Source organism: Mus musculus, chromosome 3, assembly GCF_000001635.26.
Source record: "Mus musculus strain C57BL/6J chromosome 3, GRCm38.p6 C57BL/6J".
NCBI lineage: Eukaryota > Metazoa > Chordata > Mammalia > Rodentia > Muridae > Mus > Mus musculus.
Window position 1 is genome coordinate 100033298 of NC_000069.6, and position 21715 is coordinate 100055012.

General features: G+C 40.9%; 1 protein-coding gene across 1 annotated transcript in view; it reads left to right on the top strand.

Annotated features, from left to right (window-relative positions):
* Spag17 (sperm associated antigen 17) overlaps positions 1–21715 on the top strand; it is a 257906-nt gene that overhangs the window by 147881 nt on the left and 88310 nt on the right. The window contains exons 16-22 of the mRNA NM_028892.4: positions 862–923; positions 1638–1751; positions 5241–5395; positions 15836–16008; positions 17447–17544; positions 20417–20656; positions 21592–21703. Coding sequence (NP_083168.3) covers positions 862–923; positions 1638–1751; positions 5241–5395; positions 15836–16008; positions 17447–17544; positions 20417–20656; positions 21592–21703 — 954 coding nt within the window. The remainder of the gene's footprint in view (positions 1–861; positions 924–1637; positions 1752–5240; positions 5396–15835; positions 16009–17446; positions 17545–20416; positions 20657–21591; positions 21704–21715) is intronic.

The window sequence follows — 21715 nt, forward strand, 5'->3', positions numbered from 1 at the left end:
CAACACCAAAGTATGCTCCCAAAAGACTTTCCTCTCAAGAGTACTCCATTTGTTTCATCAGATGTGGGGGACATGACAGTAGGTATTTCCTCAGGATTCTCTGTGGTGTCTTATTAACCCTGGTGCACTTCATGAGGTAAAAATTGCCGGCATAGACCTGCTCCTTTCTCATCTATTCAGATGGCTGCTCCTTCCTAGCTAAGGATGCTATCACTCTTGTTCATGGGGTAGCTGATGTGCCTCGCTCCTGGCAGGGTACACTGGAACCCAGGTACCCACTGTCTTACCCATTTAACTGATGCCTGTTAAACTCTACCTGGCAATGTGCACAGGCTCCTTAAATGATACATCAATGAGTGGCCAGAAGATCTCAACAGAATGATAGAATGCTACCACTCTAACAGGTGAATTCATTCCTAGTTATCCTGTTTATATGACCTCACCCTTCTGTCATCTATCAGGCAAAGCTCACAGAAGTCTGCAGAGGCTTTGTAAGGGTCACCAGAGGGAGGTGAATGGACACAGTGAATCGGTGATCTAGCTTAGCCAGTAAATGTTTGCAGTTTGTGAAGGCAAAGGCTGCACTGAAAGAAGTGAGCAATATGCAGTCCAAAGGAAGAATGGCTGGCGTGATTTAGTGCACATCAGATTAGAAGCCAGGTTCTTTTCAAAGACTCTAAGTAGGCACTGACTTAGAATTATCGACACAAACACCTTTTTGGAGGCACGAAACCTGCCTCTCAGGAATTACCTTTTTAGCACGGAAACATAGATCATATGGGCAACCAAAGAGCCACAGCGTTGGACAGAGGCAAGAACAAAGCCCAAACACAACTGCATGTTGCTGTCTTTGATTTACAGATCAGACCATGGACACTGAGATCAAAGATGACGCAGCCACAAAGGATGATTCTCCTGAAAAAGTAAGGAATCATTTTCCTTAAAGTGTAGATGACGAGTAAGATGATCTGAGAAAACTCCTGACCAAAAGGTGGGGGGGGGGGGGGAGACAGAGACAGAGACACAGAGAGAGACAGAGAGAGAGAGAGAGAGAGAGAGAGAGAGAGAGAGAGAGAGAGAGAGAGTTGTAAAAGGAAAATGTTGATGCCAGGGTGATGTTATTTAGACATCCCATCCCAACCCCATCTGGAGTGAAAGGGGTTAAACTTACTAGCCTCACTAACTGAAGTAAAACTTCCCAGCTCCCTGCCCCTCTCTAGACAGTGTGGCTTGGCAACCTCACAAACACCTGCTGACCATACAGCCCATGTAGAACTAACACTGTCTTGAAGTGAGTTCAGAAAACCTGCCTATAATTGCTAACAGGACTCCGAAGAGTATAACCTAACAATAAAAATATTTAGGTTATGTTGCACATTTGAAAAAAAAAAAAAAAGAGTCAAAGGCGTACTTCTTTCTGGCAGCAGCCCTCCTAAAATGTTGCCATATGGCGCTATACATATGCAGATTCCCACAATTAAATGGGGCGCATGGGGGTGAGTCCACAGAGCCTAACAGGGCTCCATTTGGACTCACATAAATTTGAGCTGAAAGTGTGTTCCTGTGATTTCTTCTTTCTTTTTTCCTTCCTTTCTTCCTTTCTTTCTTCCTCTCTTTCATTTTTTTTTTTTTTTAAGAAACCCAAGAAGATGGTGGTGGAAGCCGACATAGAGGACATTAAAAAAACGCAACAGCGCAGTTTAATGGACTGGAGCTTTACTGAATATTTTCAGCCAAAAGTCCTGCTTCAGGTATTTATGGGCTGTGATTCTCCAGGAGAGGCACAGGGATAGTTCTGGAGAGGTGAGCTGTAACTGTGAACAGTTCACTTCTGAGCTGTGCATTCCCAGGAAATCCCCCAAATGGTTGGAAATACTTCTGCTTCCATAAAGACATCTGTACTAGGAAGCAATGCCATCCCCTCTCCCCTCTCCCCACTCCTCTTCTATTTAGACTTCATTGTGCTTCATGGTGCTTTCTGTTTTGATGAACTGGTCAATGGTAGCTGTGATAGTCGGCTGTTACTGCACTACGTGCTGTGTGCTAGGCCTTGGCTGGTATGTATTGTAAGTGTATTCCTAGGAATAAGCCTATGACATAGAAATTGTTAAGTCGTAGATACCAAGGCACCTTGACCAAAGGTCTGTTGCTAAGTGAGAAACAGGAAGAAAACAACCAAGAAAGGAATGTGCTCCATCCAAACGTGCTTTTCACTGCTATAAGAAAAACAATAGTAAGAAATCCAGAAATGAACACGTGCTCATTTTAGATTTTGCAAAACCTGTGCTCAGAGGATTTATCTTTCTAATTTGAATCTCATTTTGATCGGATTTTTATATCCCAGTATTTTTAAAGCCAGAAGAATCTACAAGGCCATGTTATGGAAAAAATTATCAACTTCTGAACCTTATCAATAGTAAAGAAAAATGGTCTTCTTCATAAAAGAAATTAAACAAAAAAGAAGACAGAGTCTTATGGCACTCCACCCACATGTAGCTATAGGGGCCAAACACACTAAATTTCAAAGACTTGACTTGGCACGAAATAATGATATATCTTGCTCATAATTTTTATATTCACTATACATGGGAATGATAGCATTTCATATATTGAATGAAACAAATACAGATTTTACCTGTCTCACTTTTCAAAATGTAGCAACTATAAAATTTAGAAATACATGTGTGGCCCCATTTGTGACTCATTTTTGTGATTTAGACATTTACATTATTTCTGTTTTCTCCCCAGTGTGCCTCTCCCTCAGTGGGAACTAGGGTCCTCTGCTCTTTATCCCCCTGGCTCACCTTCTATGGGTTGCCACCTGCTCTTCTGCTGCAGTAGGGAACAGACAGTCGCCTCATAAACTAGACTGACAAGGGTACCTGTGAGGTCTCACCATGTCAATTTTAATTTACCCCCATCCTCACCTTGTGTTGAAATGTCCTAACTATCAGACTGCTTTGGGTTTCACTCTGGTCCATTCTCTATAATTCAAATATTTCACTCACTTGATCAGAAGGCAGAGAGACCTGTAGCAAATCTTACTCCAATTTAAGAAGAAAGTTTTGTTTCTTGTATTCATTTGTGTGTCCTGGAACCGTGCCTGACACTTAGCTCTCTTTCTGCTGATCATTTCTCGCTGTGGTGGATCATTTCTTGTTGGCTTCCAGTTCTGGCTATCAACCCCAGGCCCTTGCTTATAACAGACAAGCATATCACAGTGAATTACAGCACCACCACTGTTCACTATTCGTGAACTACATGAGACCAACAATAACGTGTAAAGAGCAAACCCCAGTCGGTCAAAAGGAAAGATAATGCAAACACTTCAAATGCTGAGAACCTGTGATGGCTTGGAAATCTCACCACTACATTCCCCAACAGTCAAAGACGGCAGAGCTGCTGTTGTCGAAAAGGAGGGGCACATGTTCGCTGTAAGCAAACACTTGTTTCCTAGGTTTATGTCTCAGAGGAATTTGCCTTTCAAAAATAGTAGGTAAAAAGTGGGTTGTAAGGCAATTGTATTTTAACTGCCTCAGAAAACAGATGTCAACTTTTAAGAGACTCTGCGTGGAAACACTCATACAGATGACTAGACTGGAAATAAATTTATTATTTACAATTTATTACTAGTATAGAAATGGAGGCACAACTGAAACAAACTTTTCCTGGCAGTGCTTGCAATTCACTGAGATTATCCGCATGGCAGAACACACAAAGCTACATACGGTAAATTGGCACTGAAAACACCCCCACGGTGTCCACTTCCTTTTCCTGTGGACACATTCCTTCTTGTTGACTGACACTGAGAAGAAAACAGGACACGCAGTGATGCCTTTGTGCCCTCTGCTTGTGGCTCCCACTACAGTGCAGGTTTTGAGTGTTATATTTCATAACAGGCCAGAGGTGTAGCAGCATATATCAGAAAGACCATGCACTTCATGTCACTATAGCCATGCAGTATATAGAAGGCACAGAGAGAGAGAGAGAGAGATAGGGAGAGAGAGAGAGAGAGAGAGAGAGAGAGGGAGAGAGAGAGAGAGAAGAAAGAGAGAGAATCAGAGCTGGAAGATAGCTGGCTTCAACTCCAGAACCTACAAAACCCTCTTCCTGGCAGCTCCCTTATCATGCTGGCAAATGAGACCTGATATTTAGAAATAGGAAAAAAAAATGTTAGTTAGTACCTTAGTCTACTCAGGCTGCCATAACAAAATACTTCAGGCTGGGACACTTAAATAGTAGAAAGTGTCGGCATGTAAGATGTGTGTACTGGCTAGTTTTGTGTCAACTTGACATAGGCTGGAGTTATCACAGAGAAAGGAGCTTCAGTTGGGGAAATGCCTCCATGAGATCCATCTGCAAGGCATTTTCTCAATTAGTGATCAAGTGGGGAGGTCCCCTTGTGGATGGTACCATCTCTGGGCTGGTAGTCTTAGGTTCTATAAGAAAGCAAGCTGAGCAAGCCAGGGGAAGCAAGCCAGTAAGTAACATCCCTCCATGACCTCTGCCTCAGTTTCTGCTTTCTGACCTGCTTGAGTTCCAGTCCTGACTTCCTTCAGTGATGAACAGCAATGTGGAAGTGTAAGCCAAATAAATCCTTTCCTCCCCAACTGCTTCTTGGTCATGATGTTTGTGCAGGAATAGAACCCTTGACTAAGACAATGTGTAAAAACAAAATCCAGGTGTGAGTATGGCTGGGTTCTGATGGGACTTGTTTCCTGCCTGGCACACGATACTGCTCTGCTGAGATATTCATGGCAGAGAGAGGGAAAAGAGAGAGCAAGCTCTCCAGTGTCTCAGATGACAAGGACATAGATGCCATAGTGAGATGCTCACCCTCAAAACTTCCCCAAAAGTCCTCAAATCTCAGTGAATTACAAGTTCAGTTTATGAACTTGGAGCAGGTCAAGCTCATCCTAGCGTATGATGCCATTTTATCTACAATATTTAATAATGCTAAAAATGAATTGATCTATTTGGAAGCAAAGAAAACTGTTAGATTAACTGATTGTTATCTACTAACACTTGTGGAGAGCACTTAGCAAGTGTCTCCACCCCCGAGGCCTACTTTTATTTAATTCTCATTTTCTAGTAGTTAGAAAAGAATCCACTGGAAACCCAGTTGATCAACAATGTGGTAATGAGAGAGGGAAAGTAGGGTGAGGGATGCTGCTCTAGCAATCACCTCTTCTCTTGGGGGTAGGACAATGGAGCAATACTATTCATTATTCTACCTTCAGGTTCTTCAGGAGGCTCACCAGCAATACCGATGTGTTGACTCTTACTACCACACGCAGGATAACTCTTTACTTCTGGTTTTTCATAATCCAATGAATCTACAGCGTCTGCAATGTGAACATTGGAATATTGCTCTTCACTCCAACGTCGGATTCAGGTGACTTAGATAATTCTGCTAAATTTTGGCTGAGTTTGCCACATAGGTTTTGGTTCCTTGATCTGGTCTTTATGGCTCAACTCAATGAAAGCATTTATATTGTGGCATAGATTCAACTGAGCTCCCTAAATTAATATGTATCATGTGCTATGGTTGTACATTGTGCTTATGTATTGACACTATAGTATAAGGAGTGAATACCACTCTTGCCTGCATAGAATCTAATAGAGATACTATTAAAATAGTTTCCATTCATTTCAAACTGTAATAAGATTGAGTCTGTGACACTGAAGAGACAACTACTAAACTCTTGGTTCTCTGATATTGTTAGCTCTAGTGGATCTGAAAAAGAGTCCAGGGTAAAGAAACTGAAGACTATCAAAACACGTGGTCAAGTTCACAGGAGGTCTAAGAGCCACTTAGTCTTTTTAATTCTCAGTAGTTATTTTTGTTTGTTTTGGTTTTGCTTTTCATTTGTGTTCCCTTAGAACGCAGCCCTCTCCTTACTAATAACCTATGCCTCTTGTTATATCAATGCTGTCTAATGCATACTCAGTACGCACTGTATGTATAGCAATACAAAGGACAAATAAAGTGGACCTGAGGAATAAATTGGGGAGCAAATGGCCATAAACACGTTCATAGGAAGGTTTTAAGATGATTTAGGGTAGGTAGTAGGTATACTTGTACTATTAGTCTGTATTGCTCTTTTTTTTCTAACAATATTTTTATTGATTATTTGGGGATTTCTTATCATGCAACCCAATCACACTCACTTCCCCCCACCAAAAAAAAAAAAAAAAGGAAAAAGAAAAAGCAAGTCCAATTTGTGTTGTCCATATATCTACTGTAACATGGTAAAACTCCTGGTGGCTGGCCCCCTAAAGAAAAGTAAGTCTTTCTCCACCCATACCCTTGGCCAGAAGCTATCTATTTGCTACATCCATCATCCTTATCACAATAGGTAAGAGTCCTCTTCGGTGGCTTCCTTTTTAGGCTGTTATTTTGGGTGGGGTAGGGGTTGTCATTGAAGCCTTCTCTGTCCTTCTCTCACAACTGTGTGTCTGAGGTCATCCGTACCACTGCAAAAGTAGCCTCCTTGCCCTTTTCAGTCAGCAGGAGCCTGGAGCCTGGGCTTCTGTGTGGTTTCTGGCAACAGCATGGACACAAACACCCACATGGTCTCCATCAGCACTGCATGCCAAGGACCTCTGTTTGGTCTCTGGTGGCTGCACAGGCCACTCAGGAGGTCATCACTGGCCCTGGCTATAGTAGAACCATGAGCACAAAATGGGCTTCTGCAGCGGTACAGACCACGGGCATCCACATAGCCCTCCAGCTTAATCACAGCCTGGGGCAGCAGTACAAACCACTGATACCACCATGGCCTTCTCGAGAAGCATGGACCATGGAAGTCTTTTGAGGAGGTCCAATCTAAGAAGTGAACAATTGTTCATCTAAGTTATCTTGTCATTGCTCAGAGGCAGGCAGGGTGAACCTGCGACTGTGCAGCTCATTAAGGGACTGGGTCTGCTCAAGTGCCACACTGCTGCACACCACTCTGCTGACCCTACTGGGCAACAACATGTTCTTCCATGGGTTTCTGCCTTCTCTCCCAGCTGCCACATTTGTAGCTCAGCCCATGTCCACTGTGCATTCACTGCTCTGTTCCTCTGTCTTTTCCACGTCTTCCTCACATACTCATTCATCATGGTGGCATTGGAAGCAGCATTATGTCACTCAGTGTGTGTGTGTGTGTGTGTGTGTGTGTGTGTGTGTCAAACAGCTTAACATGTAAATGTTCATTGCAATGAGTCATTGGTCTGGTTCAAGGCCTCTGGCTTCTACCACACCATCAATATTGGACCACCACCACCCACCACTGAAACTCTTCTCTGATATCCTGCTGTTGTGCAGAGTCAGGCACAGAGATCCTGCAGCTCTTGTTCTGCAGCACTGGCTCTGCCATGCACTCCAGCAGCTCACAGATGGAGTATATATTGACATAGACTGACTCAAAGCCCTAGATCTGGGTCGGGGTAGAAGCTGAGTTGGTCATCCCAGACCTTCCACCACCAGTGGGGCCTTCCTTCACTCCCCATTCTTTGTTTTTCAGTGACAATGTTTATGCTTCGTTTCCTTCCTAGCATCACTTGACTATTGGACCCCAGTGTAACTCTGAGAGAGCATTCCCTCCACTGTAACCCTGAGAGAGCACTCTCATATTGCTATAGGAGTTAGAGGAAATATTTTGAGGATTCAATGCATAGGGATTTTTGTTAATATCGCTCATCAGTTAAAAATGTTACTCTTTTTCTACAACAATGGACATATTCATATTTTTCTTTTAAGCAGTGAACCTGCTGAATTTTACCAGTAGCTCTTCTTGTGTTGAAGACTCTCATTGCTCAAGAGGACTCTGCATTGTGTTTCTTTGCTTTGCTAATGTACTACTTAGGTTATCCATAGCTTTGAATGAGCAAGGCTTGGCTGTTTAATCTTTAAATGTTTTTATTTGGCTCTGATATACATGGTATAGAATTCTCATAAGCTAACTGGGGTGGGGAAGGTCCCTGTTTATTTCCACGTTTTATTTTTTGGAAGAGTTTGTGGATGACTGAGATATTTTCCTTTGATGACTGGTACAACTTGATAATAAAAACAACTGCACCTAGGAAAGTGTTTAGACACTCATAGATTTTCTATTTTACTTTTACAATTCTTAAATTGGATTTTAAAAGCCAAAGCAGAGTGGCATTACCCATGTAATACCAGCTCTTGACAGGCTGAGTCACGAGGGATACCTTGAGTTCCCAAGAAGCCAGATCTACCTACCTAGCAAGACTGTCTCAAAAAGTTAAGAGGAAAATGCACTAATAATAACTATACTTGGGGTTGGGGATTTAGCTCAGTGGTAGAGTGCTTGCCTAGCAAGTGCAAGGCCCTGGGTTCAGTCCTGGTTGTTTTGAAAAAAACAAAAACAAAAACAAAAAGTCTACTTACAAAAACTCATTAATGGTCGAATTCTATAGAAACACATCCTGACATCAGTAACATGATGTAGACAATTAAGGAGGAAATGGTTTTATATGTGACCAAAGTAAAGCTTTTCCCAGCCTAAAATACATTGTCGCACGTGTAGGAAGTTTTGAGTGAATTTGATATTAACCAGCAAGCAAAATCTATAATAAACACAAAGAATACAAAGCAACAATTACCAAAGCAGAACAGCTCAAAACTCAGAGCATCAGAAATGAGTAAGGAACTTCTGAGAAGAAAAGAAGATGCATAAAATAACAATAGTGAATCCTTACTTATCATACCAAATACAAACGTATCAGATTATCCAGTCAGGAGGCATAGGGTGGATGGATAGATGATAAACGATCACTGTAAGTTGCTACAGAAAAGTTCACTTAAGGGAGTATAGAGATCTAATGTGAAGAAACAAGAAACCCGTGCTCCATGAAAATGGTCACTGAAGAAATAAGAGATGTTTTCACCTTTAACAGACAAATAGACATCAAATAAAAATATTTAAGAGATGAACAACTTCATCACTCTTTCAACCTAATGCTGGAAGTGCTAGCTAGAGCAAACAGACAAAAGAGAGAACAGAAGGCACCCAGATTAACAGGAAAAAGTAATGAGGTATTTTGTTTACAGATGACATAATCTCATAAATAGAAAACCTTAAAGACCACACACACACCTGCTGTTAGAGATACTAATGAATTTAGAGATATTTTATGAAACATAGAAAAGTTAGTTGTATTTTGATGCCTTGACAAAGAACATCTAGGAAAGAATATAAGAAAGCAAACCCTTTTCACAGCATCAGTAAGAATAAATAAGGGGTGAGATATCTATACACTGAAAAATAACCCAGATGAGTGAAAAGGTATTCTGTGGTCCTGAGCTGGAAGAACTAATTGTTAAAGTGTCTATACTACACAAAGTGATTTCCAGGTTTATTTTACTCCTACTAAAAATGATAACATTGGCCTGAAGAAAGAGTACAGTGGCTAAGAGTACTTGTTGCCCTTGCAGAGAACTTGGGGTCAGTTCCCAGGACCCATAGTGTGGCTCACAACTATCACTCACTCTAGTTCCAGAGGACTCAACATCCTCTTCTGACTTCTGTGGGCTCCTGTATGCCTGTGATGCATATACATACACTCAGGAACCTACACACGCAACTAAACAATTAAATATAAAGATATGATGTCAGTTTGTATAAAATATATAAACCAATTCTAAAATTTGTATAGGATAAACACTAATTGCCTATGTTTTCAGTACCTTTAAGGCAAATCCTTTATTCAAGTTTTCTAATTCTTTATTTGGTATAGATAAAACACATTTTCCTTATGAGTAATATATAACCTATTTAAGCAAAGTCTGTTCATGATAAATATCCATTTCTTAAAGGGATATAATAATGTCTGTCCATTAAAGCAAAAAATTTGTGTTTTTTATCTCTCTCTCTCCTCTGTGTGTGTGTGTGTGTGTGTGTGTGTGTGTGTGTGTGTGTGTGTGTGTTTACAAGCAGAGTGTATGTCTCTAAATTCATCTTTGATTCTGTGTGCTTAAATGTATCTTTCTTAGTTGATGGTAACTTTAAACAATACAATAAAAGGCCCATATTATCGATAACTACACTAATGGAAAATTAGCTTAAGTTAAAGAGAGGACACTTTCTCTATCTTTGGTCAGTACTTCGGGCACAGAGCAGCTGGACAAACCCCACCAGAAACAAAGGCTTCTAAGTTTTCCCAAGCATTAACCACCCTCACATTTTTCTATGTCATTTGTTTTGTGGTAGCATTTCCTTCACATAATAGCCTGGATTTTTATCCAAAAGTATGATTCTCAAGGGATTCTAATATGAATTAATAACAATTTTAGGGATATTAAAAACAATATATGTGCTTTTATTTCCATTGATGTGGTTTCATTCTTACTGTTTAATTCTACAAATATGTTTCTGTTTTAGTATTAATCCCTTTCCTTTGGTAGATGGAATTTTCTTAGTTCCTCCTTAGTACGTGCCTTTTATGATATAATTCTATTTGTATTCTTTTATAAACTGTACATGCTCATTTAATTTATAGTTAATTATTGTATATGACATCTGGAGTTACTGAGTACCAATGCTATTTCATTAAAATGCTAAAAATGCAAATGCAGTGCCTTCATACCTAACAAGCAATAGTATTCTGTGGCTACGATGAAACACCATGACCTTATAAAATGCTTATAAAAGGAAGCATATAATGGAGGACTGGCTTACAAAAGTCCCCATACACTTGCACAGTCTCAACACTGTTATTTACAAGTTCTGAGATTCAAGACACTCTCTTACCTACAACCCCCTGTAAAAGCAAAAGCAAAAAGAAAAGCAGGTACACTCATCACACAGTAGCATAGCATATACATTACCATTCCAAAAGGGAGGAAAGTGAGGAGATGCTGGGCCACAGGCAGCAGGACCAACTCCAACTCTGTATCTCTACATCTGATGCAAAGCTGTCCCTATCTGATCCAAAGATGGTTGTTTTCTGCTCTCTCTCTCTCTCTCTCTCTCTCTCTCTCTCTCCCCCCTCTTTCCCCCACCCCCCAGCCTGGTTCCACACCTGGTCTGCAGCTCTCCTTGTCAAGTTACCCAATGGTTGTGACACTTCCAGCATCTTAGAGACTCCAAAGCAACCCAGGCTTCACCTTCACAGCTTCACACAATGGCCTCTCTGAGCCTCCACTCAGGGACTCCCCTGCCACACACCTGGCCTCAATGGCTTTCCTTAAACATGGTGGAAGATTTTACAACTCCTTTTCCTTATCTTTCTTGATTTTAATTCCAGAACCACATGGACAAAACTGCTGAGTTCACCTGGTCCCCTCCTTGAATTACACTCACACATGCTTTCAGTTATTGTTTAGGCCTGTGAAACCCCTCAGACATTTTCCTTTCTCCTGTCACAGTATTATCTGGGTGGGGTCTTGCCCTGTGGTACCCACTCCCTTTATTCTAAGTAGCATCAGGCTTTTCTTCAAATGTGTCTTTTCCTTGAGCACAATACTGCATTTCCTGGTACTCTTTTTATTAAACCATACATTCCATAGTTCTCTTTGTCCTACTTGCTCTGTTTTATTGTCTATGAGCACAAGGGTGATCACTAATTACCACACAACACAATCAATACAAGGTTGTCTTGAAACCTCTCCCAAAACTCTTCAATTTAGGCTCAAGCAGACATTTTAGGACAATGGCAAAAGGAGTCACATTCTTTCCCAAAATTATCACAAGAATGATCTCTTGGTCAGCTACTGATATTCTTTCCCTCTAAACCCTCTTGAGTTGAGCCACCACAGTCTACATCAGCCTCAACACCACTGGCTTCCATGCAGGCCCTCATGCTTGCAGAGCATACATTTCACCAACTTAGCCATCTCCTCAGCTCTCAGGAATTCCACTTCTTCATTTGAAATATTCATTGAAAGGCACTAAGGATAAGAACTAGAAAATATCAACAGAGGAATGGATACAGAAAATGTGGTACATCTACACAATGGAGTACTACTCAGCTATTAAAAAGAATGAATTTATGAAATTCCTAGGCAAATGGATGGACCTGGAGGGCATCATCCTGAGTGAGGTAACACATTCACAAAGAAACTCACACAATATGTACTCACTGATAAGTGGATATTAGCCCCAAACCTAGGATACCCAAGATATAAGATATAATTTGCTAAACACATGAAACTCAAGAAGAATGAAGACTGAAGTGTGGACACTATGCCCCTCCTTAGATTTGGGAACAAAACACCCATGGAAGGAGTTACAGAGACAAAGTTTGGAGCTGAGATGAAAGGATGGACCATGTAGAGACTGCCATATCCAGGGATCCACCCCATAATCAGCATCCAAACGCTGACACCATTGCATACATTAGCAAGATTTTATTGAAAGGACCCAGATGTAGCTGTCTCTTGTGAGACTATGCCGGGGCCTAGCAAACACAGAAGTGGATGCTCACAGTCAGCTAATGGATGGATCATAGGGCTCCCAATGGAGGAACTAGAGAAAGTAGCCAAGGAGCTAAAGGGATCTGCAACCCTATAGGTGGAACAACATTATGAACTAACCAGTACCCCGGAGCTCTTGACTCTAGCTGCATATATATCAAAAGATGGCCTAGTCGGCCATCACTGGAAAGAGAGGCCCATTGGACTTGCAAACTTTATATGCCCCAGTACAGGGGAACACCAGGGCCAAAAAGGGGGAGTGGGTGGGCAGGGGAGTGGGGGTGGGTGGATATGGGGGACTTTTGGTATAGCATTGGAAATGTAAATGAGCTAAATACCTAATAAAAAATGGAAAAAAAAAAGAACTAGAAAATATCATCCTGAGTAAGGTAACTCAGACCCAAAGAACATGCATGGTATGTACTCACTAATAAGTGGATATTGGCAAATAAATAAATAAATAAATAAATAGCAATCACAAGTGGAAAGAGAGGGAGGGACCTGGGAGGGAAAGTGGAGGGGGAGGGGACCTGATCTTGTATTGGGTGAGGGAAAGGACTGAAGCCCTGAGGGCCAGCAGAAAGAATGGAAACAGCAACCTCAGGAGGTAGGAGGTTGGGGAACCCTCCAGAATGCACCAGAGACCTGAGAGGTGAGAGACTCTCAGGACTCAAAGGGAGGGACCTTAGATGAAATGCCCAACAGTAGGGACAGGGAACTTATAGAGCCCTCCTCCAGCAGGAAGAGAGGTCACCAAGTTAGGGAGGGGATTGCCATCCCACAAAACTCTGACCCATAATTGTTCCTGTCTGAAAGATCTGCAGGGTTGGAAATGTAGAGGAGCTTGAGGAAAAGAAGGTCCAGTGACAGGCCCAAAGTAGGATCCAGCTCAAGGGGAGGTCCCAAGGCCTGACACTGTTACCTAGGTAGTGGAGAGCTCACAAAAAGGGACCTAGCATGACTGCCCTCCAAAAGACCCAACAATCAGCTGAAAGAGTCAGATGCAGATATTTGCACCCAACCAATGGACAGAAGCTGCTGACCCCTGTGGTTAAATTAGGGGAAAGCTGGAAGAAGCTGAGGCGGAGGGTGACCCTATAGAAGGACCAGCAATCTCAATTAACCTGCACTCCCCCAACCCCCCCCCCGAGATCTTTCAAACACTGGACCACCAACTAGGCAGCATACACCAGCTGATACGAGGCTCCCAACACATATACAGCAGAGGACTACTGATCTGGGTTCAGTCAGAGAAGATGCACCTAACCCTCAAGAGACTGGAGGCCCCAGAGAGTTTAGAGGTTTGGTTGGGTGGGAAGTAGGGACATCCTCATGGAGACATGGAGTCAGGAAGAAAGTATGGGATGTGGAACAGTCAGAGGGTGGACCAGGATGGGGCTAGGGGGAGCGAAAAAATCTGGAGTGTAAATGAATAGAAAAAAGAAAGAAAGAAAGAAAGAAAGAAAGAAAGAAAGAAAGAAAGAAAGAAAGAAAAGAAAAGGAAGGGAAAGGGAAGGGAAAGGGGAGGGAAAGGGGAGGGAAAAAAGGAGAAAAAAGGGGGAGGGAAAAAGGGAGAAGAAAAAAGGGAGGGAAAAGGGGGGAGGAAAAAGGGGGAGGGAAAGGGAGGGAAAGAGGGGAAAGGGAAAAGGGGGGAAAGGGAGAAGGGGGAAAAGGGCAAAAGGAAAAAGGGCAAAAGGAAAAAGGAAAAAAGGAAGGAAGGAAGGAAGGAAGGAAGGAAGGAAGGAAGGAAGGAAGGAAGGAAGGAAATGGAAGGGAGAAATTATCTAACTTAAAAATTAAAAGGCCCAGTTTTTTGCTGATTTGAGAATAAGTTTTAGATGTCTGAGGGTACAACCTCCTACACACATACACACACACACACACACACCATGAGACTAGTTAGAGGCTGTTGCAGCGAAATGAGAGTGAGTTAGAACAGGGCAGCAACAAAAACGAAAGAGTGGATTCTGAAGTTATTATAAATACGATCTTTCTAAGTAATTTTAATTTATTAACAGATTGGAAGAAGAATATAAGAAAATAACTTTCATGATGTTTACTTATTTAACTGGCAGTGCCATCAGCTACACCAGCCTTGATGTTGCAACCTTGGTAGCACGTGAGTCATTTGCTTGGCAACTTAGAGAGTTGGAGATGTATGGTGCCTTCTGAAGGAAGGTATCGAATACCATAATCTACTATTGTTATTGTAAATCTTCAGAAAGAATTAAAAGTATACAAAGCAGGCAAAGGCAATTGTCATCAAGTCTGATGCTTTGATTCCACAGGACTCACGTATGCTATAGCATAAACACACACCCTTCTACATGCACACACATACACACACCCTTCTACATACATACAGAGGGGGGGGGGGAGAGAGAGAGAGAGAGAGAGAGAGAGAGAGAGAGAGAGAGAGAGAGAGAGAGAGAGAGAGAGAGAGAGAGAAGAGGAACAGAATAGCAGAAGAAAGAATAATTCAAATTACGATGCATCCTGAATATATCATTCATCTAGCTTTATGTTTTCAAATATTAAACCTCACTTAATTTTTCAAAACTAGTATTTCTCAAGTCTAAATGTGTCCATTTATTTCCTTTCAGAAGGGAACTCTTTAGATATAGATATAGGGTTATAAACATTTCACTTAAAAATACACACACACTGAGCAGTACAGTCAAAAACGGATTTGCAAGCAGCAATGGATCATTCTTAGTAAGCAGCAACTCCTGGGAGGAGCACAGATGTGTGAGCAGCTTACAGAATTGGATCTATACGGTAGATGCTCCCAAAGCCAATAAACCTTATAGCAGGACAAGAAGTTTTTCTCTAATGAAGTAACTGGAGTAGCTGGTGACCAAGGAAAAGGATTTCTGATGTGCTGTAAAGTTAGACTGAGAAGATACTGGTTGTACTGTGTCACATCCCAAAAATCAGTGCTGACAGTGACCTTTTCTTCAACCCAACTGCCAAAGACTCTCTTGATGTTAATCCAGAGAGGGCTGAGCAGTTAAAGCTCCAACTGCCCTTCCAGATGAAGGTTCCCAGAACCCATGTCAGGAGGTACCCGGCCAGCTGTAACTCCAGTTCCAGAGGATCTGATGTTCTCTTCTGCGCCCTGAACATACAGGCCAATACATACACATAAGTTAAAAAGCAAACCTTTCCAAAATCTCTTTAGTCCTTCACTTGAATGGGAAGACTTCACTGTTAATCTTTACTTCTTTAGCTGTGAAGAGAAGTGGGCATTTTTCCAACACTCAGCCAAGAGCTGTACCTGACCTCTTTTCCCCTTGGACAGCTCAGAATCATTTCATTTTGAAGAGTTCGTTCACACCGCTGGCACCCAGTGTTCTCACGGGCTTTAGTAAGGACTCTCACCCCCCATCCTTTTATCTTTGTCTCATTTAGGAATTACTTAGAACTTGTTGCAAAATCTATTGAAGACTGGGTCACACAGGAAGAAGCGAAGTACCAGGAAGCCAAAATGGCTGAGGAGCTCAACAGGATCAGGATTGAGTTGGAACTGAAAGCCACTGTCAAAACTTCTGCTAGCAAAATTCCTGGCCCCAAAAGATCTAAAAGTAAGTAGCCAGTGCATTTATTCATAGAGTGATAGGCATTCTCCTATTTTAATTTCAAACCCAAATAGTCCAAGATTAAAAGGTTGCCCACAAATGCCTGTGAGTCTTCACTTTCTCTAACAAATAGAACAGCTGCCTTCGAAATGTGATGACATTGTACCTGAGTCAGACACAGGAATATTTGTCACTGCCCCATCTCCTATGAGCTCTGAGAGATTTAATCTGTTATACAGATTAGATACGAAGAGTTAGGGAATGCCAACATCCCTGATGATAGAATCTGTGGGTTCCATCAAATATATTTACTGGCAGCGTGAGAAGTAAAGACAGAGTTAGTGGGTCTCAAGAGGATAGTTGTAGATTCCAAAAGCAAGACTAAATCAAGTCTTCTTCAAGCAGCAAATAAATAAACAAATACCCCCTGGAAGTAGGAATCCAGGAGGAAGTGGGAAATGTTTGCCAGAAGTCTGCGGCATGTACTTGACCAGATCGTGGATAAGTATACATCTTTGATTTTGTTCATCTCTAGGTCTTGACTAGTTTCTAGAACTTTGGGCACATAAGGGAAGAGAAAAGAGGGTAACAAAGAGCAAGGTCATTTTTAAGGAAGGCAATAAAGAAATAAAATATAGAGTTCATCTAGAAAGTATAGACATTTCACAGTCCATAGAAAAGCATCTCTTTCTGCTAGCACTAATACTTATGATAGCTAAAGGTGAAAGTGACATCTTATAGTGAGATCAAGATATGAAACTTCTCAAAAATCTGCAGCCTCCTTTTGTTACTAGAATAGTTTGTATATGTCCTGGCTCTAAAGCAAAACATAAACCACTCTAATAAGGAATCCTTTGGTATCCAGAGAAACGGTTATATTATCAGTAGTTGAGCTTCCTCCTATGGGAGCCCAAGTCTTCACTAAATGCTTAGAGTAATGAGAGGGACAATGTAAGAAATGAAAGAAAGGTGGTAAGGGAAATGCTAACCACTTTTTAGATACAATGCTACTGAGCAAACCAAAACCTCAATATCTAGGATATAAACCGGTTATTTCAGTGGGGGGTGTACCTGGCAGGTACTGAACCAAGTCTATTCCTGTCAGAAAAGATATCATAATGTTTAAAAGACAGAAAGACAGCAATGGCAAGAGAGGGGTCTCGATATGGGATGGGGCATTAGGTGAGTTCCTGTGATTCTGGGGTACTAAGATTAGCTGAAAATTTCAGGGAGATAGATTCAAACAACATGTCAACACAGTGTGAATGTGTTGTGAGATGCCATCACCAAAGGCTCAGCACTACTCAGGTATAGCTGTGGAGATGCAAGGGAGTGTTTAGGAATTTTAACAAGGAGCTGAACCTGAGCGCCTTTGAGGTTGCCTCTAGCCCAGAGGCTTAGTCCTCCTGTGATTGCTAAAAAGTTTGATTTCCTTCACTTATAGCTAACAAAGTATCCAGCAAAACAGAGCTATCAGACCAAGAAAAAGATAAAGAAAAGGAAAAAGACAAGATCCCCTTCGTATTAGAAGGCTCTCTCAAGGTAATCCAAGACAAATGTCACAGATCAATCACAAGGCCAAAATTACCTTGTGACTGAGAGTGTGTTCTAGTCACGGGACATGATCATTTTAGCTAAAACCTCAGAGTTGACTGAAGCCTCAGTGAAAAACCTTGTGTCTTCACAGCTTTGCCACATGACAAGTCTTGGGGGAGGGGGGAAATTAATATCTTATTATTTTTGCATAACCACACCCCAGGGCAGTGAGTGATTGACTCATGGTCGTTTACTCTTTACCTTTGTTGAAAATGCTTGATTTTTTTCACATATTTTTATTTGAACTTCAAGTTATAAAAGTAGTAAGTGCTTCTGTGACCATTCAAGATTCTTTTCCTGCACTATCCCTGCAGTTCCTGGGATAAGAAGTGTCAAAGTTTGATAGGTTCCAATTCACACAAACACACACGCACAAATGTACAGAGGTGTTCTGTTTTTTCATGTTCATGGGTCTGTCCTTGTGTGTCACCCTCCTAGAATGTGGATTCATTCAATGATGCTGAACCTTCCATACTGTGTGGTTTAGAAACTTTTATGGATTTTTCATTATCCAAGTACAATCAATTATTAAATCCATCTGCAGCTCCTCTCTCATCCTTGAAGGCTGTGGAGAGGGGAAGGGGAAGGCTGAAGGTTCCCAGCTTCTAACCTGGGTTTGATCTTTCTGGTAAGCAGCGTCTACCCCATTCTGAAACCATCTAAGGGTTTGCCAAGAGTTGCCTCATTAGAACAAAAGACAGTCCTATCACTCATGGAATTCCAGGGGATTTGAGAGCTCAGTGCCAGGACCCAGGAATGAAGACCAAATATCTGGTTCTTATTATATCATAATATTACAGTTTCTATTAAAGTCAGTTGTTACTTATCTGAAAATGGCTTTATTTTGCCCTTATTCATTAAGCATAGTTTTATATTTATACAATTTTAGTTGAGTTTCTCATTTCCTCACACGACTCTCAAGACATCAATCTCCCTCTTCTCTGCTAACATCAGAGATGTTAATAAATTGTCACATTTTACATGATTTGTAGACAGTTTATCTTTTCTCTTTAGCTGCTTTGAAAACATTCTGTGATCATCTGGTAAGCATTTAGCAGTTGCTCTCTAGAAAATTGAAAGGTGCACATAGGTACACAAAGGTTTCAGAAAATGTATGGATGGTAAACTTAGTATGTAATCTGTAAATGATAACAAATCTTATAGTACTCTTCATTGCAAAGTCCACTTAGCAAATAATACTTCCATATGCTTTCACTGATTTTTGGTATGTTATTGTGTCCTTTGGTTACAGTTGACAAACAAGTATAATCCCATCACTAGTATTAATAATTTGATCAATATTTTCTTTTATGTTAATGAGGCAAAAGCAAAATTACAAAGGGGTGTATCCCATCTATTTATCAATAATGAGCAATTTGGCTGAGTCAAGAAGGAGACCCTGAATGCTGAAAGGAGAGTTTCTCATCTTTACGTACAGTGTAGTGGAGTAGTTACATGCCCTTGAGCTGAATCGTTATTTCTAACAATCTGTCCTTTGTTTTTGTTGTTGTTGTTTTCTTTGTTGTTGTTGTTGTTTTTTAGCACAGTTAATCAGTGGTCAATCTCCTAGATGTAGCACTGGCTAATGTTTGTTGTGTAAATATTCCAACAAAAGGTGATTTCAAGCTGCCAGTGTGGCACTGAAAAACCAGAGTTGGGAACAGCATGGCTGTGTGTACCATTGTATAGTATGTTTCTCATATACAGCACAGATAATAATGAAATCTAATACAATAAGTGTAAATGGGTACATTTTGATCATGTGTTGGCTTTGTTTTAAACATTGTACTTAGTTACATTTACATGTCTTTTTTGATTGTGGCTTTACTTAGCAACTATCACATAAAATTCCCTCCAGCCCCAAATTATCAGTAATCTCTTTAAATCAATATGAGCCAGGTTTGCCACACGGCTGTTACTTTATGCTTAGATTTATTGACCTTTCTGAACATTGGGATCAATGCCTATCATCACCATTAGCAATGACTCAGCCAATATCTGTCCAAATACTTCCTTTTCAGAAGTCATAGTGTAATTCTGAGAGGAACCGTCAAGCTCCTCATTTTTATACCTGTCATTTTTATAGCCCTTACCTATACTTGTGATAGTTTATTCTCTGTATTCAAGCAACCAGAAACTTGTTTTATGACTCTTACTTCATAAGTCCCTTATCTGCAATCCCCCATTTATACTTTCAAAGTCTTGGTTTAGATTTTTATTCAAAGTGGCTTAGTTCCCCATGTTTTGTGATTTTTGTTTGTGAGCTAACATCAATTCAGAGCTTCTTCTATTTGAGACTATATATCCCCACTGTCTTAGCTCCCCTCCCTCAGCCTTCCAAGTGATAAACTGCAAGGATGTATCAGCATGCTTGGAAACTCATGATGTAAAAAAAAATATTCTGTCACCCTTTTTGAAATATTCTGTACTGGGAATGCTTCTCTGGGTAGTCTACCTTTTTGCCAACCAAGCATATTCAGGATGTAAATTGAGAATGGAAGGAAAGGAGACAGGCCACACTGCTACTGTGGGCCAGGTCAAAGACAACAAAGTCTGAACCATGTAAATAACATGGTAAAAAGTTGGGGAAGAAGCTAAAATGAAGCGAGTTCTTCAAGGAACCCCACAGGGGTGACAAAGAACTGAGGAGTGAGAAGGGGACAATGACAGAGAACCACAAGTTTCTTGGCCCAATGTTTCAAAATACCAGAGACAACACATAGGAACACCATACTAAATTTCCTCCCAAATTAACCCAAATGTAATTCACATTTGATCTTTCTCAAAATCCCTGCTAAGCTGTTTGATGTATCCCCAGGCATGGAAGGAAGAACAAGAGAGGTTGGCTGAGGAGGAACGCCTGAAGGAGGAAAAGAAAGCAGAGAAGAAGGGAAAGGATACAGGGAAAAAGAAAGGCAAGGATAAGGCCGACAAAGACGATGCTAAGGCTTTGAAGAAAAAGTCTTCTTCCAAGGAGAAGCCCAAAGAAGAGCCAGCAAAGACGCTGGAAGTGATAGAGGAAACCGCCCCACTTCCGGTACCGGAAGTCGTTTATCCGGTAAGCCAACTTTGGAAATTCTTTGGATTACTTCTAACACTTTTAGGGAAACAAGTGTTGTTTGTTTGTTTGTTTGTTTGTTTGTTTTCCTGCTATCTACAAACTAGATTTGAATTTCTCTTTCTGTCTAGACTCTTCTTCATAGCTAAACACCCAAATGGGAAAACCCACAGGCCTGTTTTTCTGATCATGAAATTAGACTATCAAGAGCTACAAAGATGGAAGTGTGACCGAAAGACTTACGCTTTGATATTAAAACATGCAAATAAGCAGCTGCACAGGTCAGCTCAGGGAGCTTGACTTGCTCTATGTACTTAGACGCCTCTGGTTTCGTGCTTTGACTGAGCCCTCTCTTTGCTATTTCTCCCTCAGGTGTCTACGTATTAGAAAAAACAGTGAGGAAAAAAATGGAGAGAAATGTTCTGTTCTATTCTTTGTAGCTATGACTCCACCCTTGTTACTGTAGGGTTTTAAGAGGAACTTGAATCCCCAGCAGCTATAATAACAATATCTGATGTTTAAAAATGTCCTTGACATACAACCTTGTAACACATCAAATGTCAATATTTCACTTCACTTTTCAAAGAAAATTAGCAAACGTTGTCTTTCCTCATGTTATATTGATGACAGAGCATGATTTTTATCTAGACTGGATTATAAGTGCTCATAAATAGTGGCATATACCTGTAATCACAGCCTCCTAGACACTGAAGCGGATGATCATGAGTTTAAGATCAGTCTCAGCTACTGAATAAAACCCTGTCTTTAATAATCATGAAAATTAATAATAGCATTGGATTTGGGTTTCTGAGCCTACAAGGTAGCAAGCAACAACAAAAAAATTAAGCTTATGAAAACTGTAGTTGGCTAACTCTAGTAAGCTGATTGTTGTCAATTGCAGTTCCACCCCCTAGTGATAATGTGTTTTCTTCTAGTTCCGAGGATACAATATGGGAGACATACCTATCCAAATCTCAGGAACAAATTACTATCTGTATCCTTCTGATGGTGGGCAGATTGAAGTGGAAAAGACCAGGTTTGAACGAGGTACATTAGCAA